Source organism: Accipiter gentilis, chromosome 23 (assembly GCF_929443795.1).
Source record: "Accipiter gentilis chromosome 23, bAccGen1.1, whole genome shotgun sequence".
In the NCBI taxonomy this organism is placed as follows: domain Eukaryota; kingdom Metazoa; phylum Chordata; class Aves; order Accipitriformes; family Accipitridae; genus Astur; species Astur gentilis.
The window spans coordinates 14,191,698-14,201,447 of NC_064902.1; the positions used below are offsets into that span (position 1 = coordinate 14,191,698).

The 9,750-nt window shown below is 70.1% G+C and overlaps 3 protein-coding genes across 4 annotated transcripts; 1 reads left to right on the plus strand and 2 right to left on the minus strand.

Annotated features, from left to right (window-relative positions):
• Positions 1-379: 379 nt before the first annotated feature.
• On the plus strand, positions 380-2,429 carry OGG1 (8-oxoguanine DNA glycosylase). Of its 2 annotated transcripts, XM_049826249.1 has the most exons (8): positions 380-432; positions 607-756; positions 845-1,125; positions 1,204-1,383; positions 1,462-1,640; positions 1,711-1,852; positions 1,937-1,986; positions 2,074-2,429. In XM_049826249.1, the coding sequence occupies exons 2-8, from the start codon at positions 647-649 to the stop codon at positions 2,176-2,178; spliced, it is 1,047 nt and encodes a 348-aa protein (XP_049682206.1). In that variant the 5' UTR covers positions 380-432; positions 607-646; the 3' UTR covers positions 2,179-2,429. The 2 variants fall into 2 exon arrangements, with proteins under 2 accessions (XP_049682206.1, XP_049682205.1); XM_049826248.1 differs by lacking the exon at positions 380-432 and having other exon boundaries at positions 449-756; positions 2,074-2,428.
• A 16-nt stretch (positions 2,430-2,445) lies between these two features.
• CAMK1 (calcium/calmodulin dependent protein kinase I) lies at positions 2,446-6,345 on the minus strand. Its single transcript, XM_049826244.1, has 12 exons — positions 6,250-6,345; positions 5,597-5,710; positions 4,641-4,772; positions 4,341-4,415; positions 4,119-4,257; positions 3,895-4,021; positions 3,724-3,799; positions 3,516-3,628; positions 3,315-3,393; positions 3,126-3,213; positions 2,900-3,026; positions 2,446-2,822 (listed from the first exon to the last, which is right to left on the minus strand). Exons 2-12 carry the CDS (start codon positions 5,680-5,682, stop codon positions 2,767-2,769), a joined length of 1,098 nt encoding a protein of 365 aa, XP_049682201.1. The 5' UTR covers positions 5,683-5,710; positions 6,250-6,345; the 3' UTR covers positions 2,446-2,766.
• A 166-nt stretch (positions 6,346-6,511) lies between these two features.
• TADA3 (transcriptional adaptor 3) lies at positions 6,512-9,365 on the minus strand. The gene is made up of 8 exons (XM_049826243.1): positions 9,152-9,365; positions 8,778-9,028; positions 8,501-8,606; positions 8,169-8,310; positions 7,896-7,999; positions 7,662-7,771; positions 7,342-7,527; positions 6,512-7,257 (listed from the first exon to the last, which is right to left on the minus strand). The coding sequence occupies exons 1-8, from the start codon at positions 9,356-9,358 to the stop codon at positions 7,065-7,067; spliced, it is 1,299 nt and encodes a 432-aa protein (XP_049682200.1). The 5' UTR covers positions 9,359-9,365; the 3' UTR covers positions 6,512-7,064.
• Positions 9,366-9,750: the final 385 nt, after the last annotated feature.

A 9,750-nucleotide genomic window follows, 5' to 3' on the forward strand; every position in this document is an offset into this window, starting at 1 on the left:
CCCCCCCGCCCCCCTCCTCCCTCTCACGTTCCCGGTGCCTGCTTCCCCCAGCCAGCGGCTCCCCGGGATCTCGTTCTCGTCGCCGCCGCCGCCGTGCCCCGGGGCGGCCCCCCCCCGCCCCCGCCATCTCTCCCCTCCCTTCCCCGCCACCCTGTGCTGCCGCCCCGCCCCGGGCCCAGGCCCCGCCGGCCCCGCGCTCGGACGTTGTTTGTATTTATTTTGAAGGAAGAAAAAAAAATCTATTGATTCTTAGAAAATAAACCTCCGCTGCGGAGCCGCGGCCGCTGCGGGTGGGGGTGGGGGAGGGGGAGGAGCGAACACGTGCGGGCGCTGCTGCGTCGCGCTTCCGGGGCCGGGCGGGCCGCGAGCGGAAGTTGAACCAGAGCGTCGCGGGCGGGCGGGCGCTCTGGCTGCGCGGAGGTGAACTCGATGGTGGGGCCGCGGCGTGGGCTTGGGGTGGGTTGGGGGGTGCGGGGTGGCCGTGGGCAGGCGGGAGCTGGGGGTCCTGCGGCAGCTCTGGGGGCACAGGGGAGTTTTGGGGTGGCGCGGCGGAGGTAGGCGGTGCCTGACACCACCGCCCCCTGCCCACGCGTGTCCCCGGGGTAGGGGGGCGCAGCCCCACCCCCCCACCCCCCCCGCGGCCGCCATGAAGCTGCGGGACGCCCCGTCCGCCTGCCCGTCCCTCTGGCGCTGCCTGCCCTGCCCGCCGGCCGAGCTGCGCCTGGACCTGGTGCTGTCGTCGGGACAGACGTTCCGGTGAGGCGGCCCCGGGGGTCCCGGTCCCACGTCCCCCGGCCGGGTGGGTCGGGTCAGGCCCGGCCCCGACGTCCCCCGTGTGCGGCAGGTGGTGGGAGAGCAGCCCGGGGGCCTGGACGGGCGTGCTGGGGGGACGCGTCTGGACGCTGAGGCAGGAGCGGGACCGCCTCTGGTACACGGTGTACGGCGACGAGGACGACGACGACGACGACCGCGACGGGCGTCCCGCCGAGGCGGCGAAGCCGGACGGTGCCGAGACGGACCGGGTCCTGCGCGACTACTTCCAGCTGGACGTGGGGCTGCCGGCCCTGTACCGCGCCTGGGGGGCGGCCGACCCCCTCTTCCGTAAGGTGGCCGATGACTTCCCAGGTGAGGCGGACCCGTGGGCCCATGGGGGGCGGCCGCGGCACCCGCCCGGCGTCCCCCCTCACCGCGTCCCGCCGGCAGGGGTGCGGGTGCTGCGGCAGGACCCCGTCGAGTGCCTCCTCTCCTTCATCTGCACCTCCAACAACCACATCTCCCGCATCACCGCCATGATCGAGCGCCTCTGCCGGGCCTTCGGCCGACGCCTCTGCCGCCTCGACACCCGGCCCTTCCACGCTTTTCCCTCCCTCTCGGCGCTCACAGGTTCGCCACCGCCCCGCCATCGCCGCCTCCCCCGCTGTCCCCCCACCCACGGCCCCACGCTGTCGTCCCCCTCCGCAGGCGCTGATGCCGAGGCCCGGCTGCGGGCGCTGGGCTTCGGGTACCGGGCCAAGTTCGTCAGTGGGAGCGCACGGGCCATTGCCGAGGGCCTCGGTGCCGAGGGGCTGCGCCAGCTGCGCACCGTGCCCTATGCCGAGGCCAGGAGGGTGCTGTGCGCCCTGCCCGGCGTGGGTGCCAAGGTGGGTGCCGGAATGGGGAGACGGGGAGCGGGGGCTGGCGGCAGGGGCTGACGGTGCTGCCCGGCGGCAGGTTGCCGACTGCGTCTGCCTGATGGCCCTGGACAAGGCGGAGGCGGTGCCGGTGGACACCCACGTCTGGCGCATCGCACGGCAGCGTTACGGCATGGCGCTGGGCGGCAGGAGCCTGACCGCCCGGGCCCACCAGGAGATCGGTGAGGGCAGGGCTGGACCCTGACGTGGGACCCACGGGGATGGGGACGGTGGTCCCGGCGCTGGCGCTCATCCTCTCTCCGCAGGCGACTTCTTCCGGGGGCTGTGGGGCCCCCGTGCTGGCTGGGCGCAGGCAGTGAGTACCCCCATCCCAGGCACCCCAGGGCTCAGCCCTCGCCACCCACCCCTGTCGTGCCCACCCCATCATCCCTCCCCATGCCAGGTCCTCTTCTGCGCCGACCTCCGCCAGGGCCAGCAGCCAGCCGGCAGCCGGGATCGGGCCGGGGGGGGCCGAGGCAAGGGCAGCCATGAGGAAGAGCCCCCCTAGGGACACCCCAGGAGGGACAGAGCCCCTGGGTCAGCGGCTGTGGGGGGGATTGCTGCGCCTGCTCCCAGCCTGGGATGCGCAGGGTCGTGGGCAGCTGCCTGTCCCCTGCCCACTGGGTGCTTGGGAGGAGCTGCTGCCCTGGGCAGTGAGGCTGGGGGGGGTCAGGGCTGTGTCCAGCCCCTGCCCAGGGTAGAGCCGAGCCAAGCGGCGTTGGCCTCTTGCCTTTATTACAAGCAATAAAATAGAAACATCCATTTGGAAAATTCTCCTTAAACATGCTGGGGGGGGACGACAGTGCCAGGGCAGGCGTGGGGAGGAAGGAAGGGGTGTGGGAGGGGGCCCAGGATGCAGCCCTGAGCTGGGGGGGTCCTGGGGGCTGCCCCTGCCCCGACGCAGAGCTCTGCTGTGAGCCTGCGGTGGGGGGCAGCCCCACACGCCCAGGGTGAGCAGGGCAGGGTGCCCCCACACCGTCCCCTCCCTGGCTCCAGCACTGCAGGGCCCCCCACCCCACACTGTGTCCATGGGAGGGCTGGACGCCCCCCGGCCCCCTCCGCAGCACCCCCAGGATGCGGCCATGTGGGGCCGTGGTCAGTCTGGTGGGAGGCGCTGAGCTCTGCTCACAGGCAGGCACCCACAGTCCGACCCTGCGGGGAGAAGTGGGGTGAGAGCCTGGCGGCAGCCCCAAGACCTGCGGGATGGGGATGGGGGGGTCGGGGCTCACCGTTGCTGGTGCCCCCCGCCAGCCGCTCGCCGGGGCTGGTGGGAGTTGTCTGCCCAGGGCCCTCCTGGCTGGTTCCCAGCTGCAGCTTCCGCATGTGTCTCACCACCGCCGTGGCGTTGAAGGCTTGCTGCCAACCCCACAGCGTCTGTCATCTGGCACAGGGGGCCCCCCCCGCACCCCCTCCCCCAACGACCCCCACATCCCCCCACCGGCATCCCCTGCTCACCTTCCACTTGCTCTTTGCAAAATTCTTCTTGATCTGCTCGCTCACCGACTGGTGGATGTTCTTGTCCAGGGCTGTGTCCCCAGCAATCCTGTGGCAGGAGCGGGGGGAGTCAGCGGGGGCCCACCGTGCCCCACAGCTGCCATGGAGTGAGTCGGGGGGGGCAGAGAGTGGCAGGTTCCCCCCCCTTACCAGGGATGCTGCAGGGCTTGCTCGCAGGTGAAGCGCTTGCTGGGGTCCTTCTCCATCAGGTGCTGGATGAAGTCCTTGGCTGGGATGGGGCACGGAGAAGCCATCAGCGCCTGTGCCTACCACCACCCCCCCCAGCTACCACAACACTGCCGGAATCCCAGCCCCCAGCACCCCGGTGAGGGGGGGGGGGTCCCGGCTTACCCGAGTCTGAGATGTCGTCCCAGTAGGGCGAGTCAAACTCGTACTCGGCCCGCAGGATCTGCTCGAAGAGCTTGGCATCGTTCTCGTCGTAGAATGGGGGGTAACCACAAAGCCTGGGGGGGGCGGTGGGGAGGGGGATGCTGGCCCCGGGTGGTCCCAGGGGGCCGGACCCCTGTGGAGGGGAGGGGGCGGGAGGGAGGGTACGTACAGAATGTAGGCGATGACCCCGATGGACCAGCAATCCACTGCCTTGCTGTAGGGCTTCTGCGCCAGCACCTCTGGGGCTGGGGGGACGGCAGGGGTAAGGGGGGCCCCCAACCCCCAGGGAGGGACCCCAACCCGACACCCAGAGTGGTGACAGCCCATGGCAGGCGCTCACCCACGTAGCCGGGGGTGCCACAGGCTGTGGACATGACGCTGCCGCAACCCTCAATCTTCGACAGCCCAAAGTCACTGATCATGATCTTGGAGTCCTCGTCCAGGCTGTAATAGAGCAGGTTCTCGGGCTGCAGGGATGGGGGGGGTCAGGGAGGGGTGACGCCGGGGTCCCCTCCCCGCCACCACGACGGGGGGCTGTGTGTGTCCCCCCCCGCCACCGCTCACCTTCAGGTCACGATGGACAATGCCCATGTTGTGCAGGTACTTGACAGCGTCGAGGATCTGCCGGATCAGGGCGCTGGCGTCCCGCTCGGTGTAGAAGCCCTTCTCCACAATGCGGTCAAAGAGTTCCCCCCCTGAGACCCTGCGGGGTCGGGCAGCGCCAGTCAGCTCGGCCCCCCCCCCCCCCACTCCGAGCCGCTCTGGACCCCCCCTGACATGACTCACAGCTGCATGATGAGGTAGAGGTGGGTGCTGCTCTCATAGATGTCATCCAAGGCCACGATGTTGGGGTGCTTGATCCTGGGGGGGGGCACAGCAGGGTGAGGGGGCTTCCAGCTGCCCCCCACCCTGGCCCCCACCAGACAGGGAGCAGCCAGGCTCAGCCCCACGGGGCATCACGCGCTGCCGGCTATTTTGGGCGCTGCCGATAACGCCCGGCGATGGGTGCTGGCAGCGGGGAGCCATGCCGGTTGCTGGGGGGGGTGCAGAGCGGGACACCCACGCTAGCACTGGGACAGCCCCTACTTGTGGAGGACGGCAATCTCGTTCTCGATGCTGGTCTCCTTCCCCTCCAGCGCCTTCTTGGCGATGCACTTGATGGCCACCAGCTTCCGCGTCGCCTTCTCCTCCGCCAGGACCACCTCCGAGAAGGCCCCCCTGGGGGGAGGGGGCGGGATGAGGGGTGAGCGGGGCAGGGGGTGCCGCTGGCCGGAGCTGCCGCTGCCGCCATGCCACGATTGCTATAGTGACGGGCAGAAAGTCCAGCTATTTATAGGAGAAAAGCGAGCGGGAGCCGTCCGCTGGGACGGCCGGACATGGGCCCTGGCGGGGATGGAGCGCCCGGCATCCCTTGGCCCTCCTGGCGCGGCTGCACCGTCCCCTTATCAGGCAGGATAAAGCCGTGGTGCTGCAGGCAGCCGGGGCTGAGCCATGCCAGGGCCGAGCCCCTGGGTGGGTTTTGGCAGCCCCGTGCCGTGCCATCCAGGGCAAGCAGGGCCACCGTGCCCTGCGCCGGGAGGTGTGCGGGGACCACCTGAAGGCCGAGGTGCCCGGCGGGAGCCGGGACAGAGCCATCGGTGGTGCCCAGGTGGGGCAGGTGGCGGGTGGCCTGATCGCGCCCCACCGGGCCCTAAGCCTTGCCGTAATTAACCTGCTAATCCAGCCTAAGAGCCTTACGGTGCTTTGGGCACCGCCGGGCACCCCTCTCCCAGCCGGGGGACCACCACCGGGCACCCTCGGCATGGCTGCCGGCACGGGGAACCGGCCAGCGGCAGAGGGAGGTGGCGGGCAGGGCAGGCAGCACCGCAAACCCCTGCCCGTACCCAGCTGCGCAGGGCCTCGTGTGCCAGCCCAGCCTTGGGCCAATATTTGAGCTGGCGCGGTTCCACGCAGCGGATTTGGCAAAGCCGGAGGGGTCAGATCCGGCACCGCGAGTGGGTTGTCACCGGTGTCCTGTCCCCCTCCCGCCGCCTGTGACTCACGTGCCCAGGACCTCACGGAAGTCGTAGATGCGCCGAATGTCCTCGGTCCTCTTCTTCCAGCTGGGCCCATCCTGCCCCAGCGGCATGGTGCCCTGTGGGGCCACCCACTCCCACCTGTGACACGAGTGGGGACACGACGTCGGCGTGCTGGAGCGGGGTTGGGGGAGTGTCGTCCAAGATGCCATAAGGATGTTGGGATGTGTGTGGGGGAATGACGGGGGTACCAAGGGGACGTGATCGATGGTTGTCATCATGGGGTGATGGGAACAAGCTCTGTGCCTTTGCTCCAGCCCCACGGCCAGCCCCCCCCCCCCCGCCCCCGTCACGCGCGGAACTCCTGGCGTGGGGTGCCCCCACGGGGGGACTACACACTGTGCCCCTCCCGTTGCCCGCCCGCACCCGCCTCATAGGGCAGGCGCGGGGCGGGCGGGCAACGGGACGGGCAGAAGCATACGCGTGGGTGCTTGGGGGGGATCCCCACTCACGCCTCCCCCACGCGTGTCACCTGGTACAGCCGCGCCGGGCGGGACACGCGTGGCGACAGGGCTGCGTACCCGGTGGCGGTGCCCCCACCCTCCCCCCCCCCCACCTCCACCGCCGTCAGCTGGGCTCTCGCGTGGGCACCGGCTCCGCGCGTGGGGCCCCGCCCTTACCGACGGCGCTGCGGCGGCCCCGGCCCCGCGCCGAGCAGCGGCGGCTCCTCCCGGCGGCGGCAGCGGCCGGCCCTGACGTCAGGGGGAGGGGCGTGGCCGCGCCCAACCGCCGCCAATGGCAGGGCGGTGGGCGGAGCAGGCGGCCGTCGGGCGGGGCGGGGCAGGCGTCTAGCGCGGGGATGCGAGCGCGGTCTCTTGGGCGGACACGCGTGGGGTGCCCCCCAACAGCGGGCTGCGGGACAGCCCCCGCCCCCCCACACCCCCCCACCGCTCTGCCCCACGGCGTCCCCGAGGCCACCACACCATCGCCTGCACCGGGCTGCCTTTATTGCCCGCGCACGGCAGCGGAAACCAGCGGTACATGGGAGAGCCCGGCCGCCGCCCCCCCTCGCCGGGGCCGTGGGGAGGGACAGGGAACCGTGGGAGCCATACCGCAGCAACCACTACATCCGCCCCCCGCAGTGGCCTGGCTGATGTCACCCTCCCAGAATAACTGGGGGATCGCAGCGGGGGGTGGGAGGGTTGGAGGCAGGAGCGGAAGCCGCCGGCCGGGGAGGGCCATTCTCCACAGGGTCCCCAGACTGGGTCAGCGACAGCCCCGTGCAGGGAGGGGACAGCAGTGGGGATGCGTCACCCGGGTGGGAAGGCTGAGCAGGCCCAGGGCATGTGGGGGGCTGTGACACCCCCGTCCCACACTGGCAGCGTAAGCGCAGGCAGGGTGCGGGCATGCCGGCAACCTGTGGGTGACAGGGGCATGGCCGCCACCTCCGGCTGCTGAGGTCCACGGCAGACGGGGGGGAGGTCCTCGGCCCCCTCTACCCGTCCAGCAGCTTTAGGATGCTCTCCCGCTCCTTCAGGGTCTTCCAGGCCTGGTCCTTCTCCTTCTTGGTGGGCGTGCGCTTCTTCTGCCGGGCGGCCATGATCTTGCGGAAGGCGTCCATCACCTCGTTGTCGGCCATGCGGACGCGCTGCCGCAGCTCCTGCCGGTGCAGCTCCTCCTTGGCCAGCCTGAGGCGGAGAGGGGACACACACTGGGGTGTCAGTCCCTGCCGGGCAGCCCCCTGCCCGCAACACCTCCCTGCCCGCTCTCACCGCAGCAGCTCATGCTTCTTGGCACGGTTGTGTGCGCTGAGGGCCTTCAGCTCGGCCTGCCTCTTGCGCAGCTCGGCCAGCACCTCGTCCTCCGAGTCCTCGGCCGGCCGGTCCTCTGACTCCAGCAGGCCCTGGGCCACCAGCTCCTCCTTGATCCGCCCCTCCAGCGACTTGGTGTGGGGGACGCTGCCAGGACAGAGAGCGGCTGCTGCCCACCACGCGCCCTTTCCTTCCTGCAACTTGCCAGGGCAAGGAAGGCACCGGCACGTTCGGCGTACCCACAGGCAGCGCCGAGCTCCAGGGCCACCTCAGCTGCTCACCTGAAGGGCTTGTTCTGGCTGCGGGGAGATGTGCCGGCACCATCGGCTCCTGAGTCCTTGCCTGCGATCTCAGGGATGGGGGAGTCTTCAACAGGGGAAATTATGTTCTCCTAGTGAGCGGAGCACAAGGGAAGGGTCACCATGACAGACCGTGGCACTGCTGCCCCACTGAGCCAGGCCATGGCCCGGCCCCACAGAACCAGGCTGAGGCATAGCCCCACGGAGCCCCCTCACCTCCACGAGGGCCTGCAGGAGACGCTGTGTCAGGGGCCCGAAGGGACACCCATCCTCTGGCTGCTCATGCTGGGCCTCCGACTTCTTCAGCAGGGCATCAACGTCTGGGCGGAAGCGGGAGGGGGAACAAAACAACATCAAACATGCAGAGGTGAGCAGTGGGGCAGGGCAGCCTCTACCTCGAGGGTGCAGGGCAAGGGGCCAGGGCTCAGCTCCACTGGGTGCGGGTGCTCACAGCCCCCCCGGGTAAAGACAGGTGGGGGACAGGGGCACCTTTGGTGTCCAGTTCGGTCAGCGGCCCCAGGACGCCTTTTTTCTTGTCGGCAGCTGCCGCCGCCCGGGCTCCATCCTTCTGCTCCTCCAGCAGGTCCTCCTGGGCCCAGCGCTGGGAGTAATGCTTCCCCAGGGGCGGGATCTGCAAGAGCAGGGCTCAGCACAGCTCCTGGAGCCCTCCCCTCGCCTCCCAGCACCACGGCATCATCCCCAGGCAGGATCACTCACTGTGAGGCACAGGAGGGGACCGAGTGGCCGAGGGCCAGGAGGGAACGGGGAGAGAGGGTTGGGGATGGGCTCAGGAGGCAGCAGGTGGGATCAGCAGTTTTCACCTTGTAATGCTCGGCCTCATCCTCCGGTGGCTTGAGCAGCTCCTCCAGGACTCTGACCTCCTCATTGGTAAGATCGGCACAGTACGGCTCCACCGATGCCCAGAACCTGCGAGGATCGATGAACCGTGAGGGACAGCTGCAGGGGAGCCCGTGGGAGCTGACCCCCCTCCCCCATTCTCTCTGGGGCACCTCTTCCCTCGGGCTGGAGGCAACCCTCGTGCCAGGTGCTGCAAGGAAGGAGATGGATGATCCCAACGCCCACCCAACACCCACGCACCTGTTCGGAGCATCATTTTTGGGAATGCGGGGCACGTCAATGGGATCATCCTGGAACTCGTATTCCTGGATCTTGGGCTGCAGGTTCTTGGACTTGGGCCGGCCAGGGCCTGGCCCGGTCCCATGGCCGCCTTTGCCCTCCAGCTTCTGCTTCTTGGGCTTCCCGTGTTTGACAGAGGTGCCCACATCGTGGTCCTTGCTCAGCTTCAGGAACCGCCGATCACCCTTCTTGTCCTGCCAGTCCGTCAGGATCTGGAAGAGAGCGATGCTCTGTCAGGTCCTGCACCTGGCGCTGGGCAGGGGCAGACCGGAGGCAGCCCCCTCGGTGGGAAGGAGCGGGACAGTGAGCCACCCCTACGGCTGCGGTCCCGGCACCTGGGTCTCAGCCTCCAGGACGCGGAGGCGGCGGCTGGCGGAGGAGAGCAGCGTCTCCAGCTCCAGCTGCAGCGTGTCCAGCTCCTCGATGCCAATGCCGTCGTCCTCCGAGCGGGCCAGCACGGCCGTGTACCGGGGGCACACCTTCACGTGGTCCACCGACTTGAAGTCGTGGAACTGCAGCGGGCAGTCCTTCAGCTCGCTCATGGCGGCGGGCACCGGGGGGCACCGGGGGGCACCGGGGGCGGGGGTCGGCTATGGGGGAACCGAGCGGGGTACGGGGAGCTATAGGGGAACCGGGGGTCTACGGGGGAACCGGGGATAGGGGAAGGTGAGAGGAAAGGGAACGGAGCGGGGGGGCTACGGGGATCCGGGGGGCACCTGGACGCTGAGGGGAACCGGGGCGGGGGGGAGATCAGTGGGGAGCTGAGGGGAACCGGGGGAAGCGGATCACCGCGGCGCTGAGGGGAACAAGGCGGGGGGCGGCATCGGGGCGCTGAGGGACACCGGGGGCTCTGCACCGGGGCGCTGGGGAGGCCGCGGGAGGCCCGAGGGCGGCCGGCGGGGCGGGGGAAGCGCCGCGGGGCCGGGCCGGGCCT

Excerpts from the sequence above, each read along its gene's own strand:
- OGG1 (XM_049826249.1), top strand. The coding sequence starts at position 647 with ATGAAGCTGCGGGACGCCCCGTCCGCCTGCCCGTCCCTCTGGCGCTGC. Across the intron at positions 1,384-1,461 it reads CTCCCTCTCGGCGCTCACAG|GCGCTGATGCCGAGGCCCGG; the intron begins GTTCGCCACCGC and ends CCCCCTCCGCAG. Across the intron at positions 1,641-1,710 it reads TGCCCGGCGTGGGTGCCAAG|GTTGCCGACTGCGTCTGCCT; the intron begins GTGGGTGCCGGA and ends GCCCGGCGGCAG.
- CAMK1 (XM_049826244.1), bottom strand. The coding sequence starts at position 5,682 with ATGCCGCTGGGGCAGGATGGGCCCAGCTGGAAGAAGAGGACCGAGGAC. Across the intron at positions 4,773-5,596 it reads TTCCGTGAGGTCCTGGGCAC|GGGGGCCTTCTCGGAGGTGG; the intron begins GTGAGTCACAGG and ends CCCTCCCCCCAG. Across the intron at positions 4,416-4,640 it reads GAGATTGCCGTCCTCCACAA|GATCAAGCACCCCAACATCG; the intron begins GTAGGGGCTGTC and ends GCCCCCCCCCAG.
- TADA3 (XM_049826243.1), bottom strand. The coding sequence starts at position 9,358 with ATGAGCGAGCTGAAGGACTGCCCGCTGCAGTTCCACGACTTCAAGTCG. Across the intron at positions 9,029-9,151 it reads TCCTGGAGGCTGAGACCCAG|ATCCTGACGGACTGGCAGGA; the intron begins GTGCCGGGACCG and ends GCTCTCTTCCAG. Across the intron at positions 8,607-8,777 it reads AAAAATGATGCTCCGAACAG|GTTCTGGGCATCGGTGGAGC; the intron begins GTGCGTGGGTGT and ends CGATCCTCGCAG.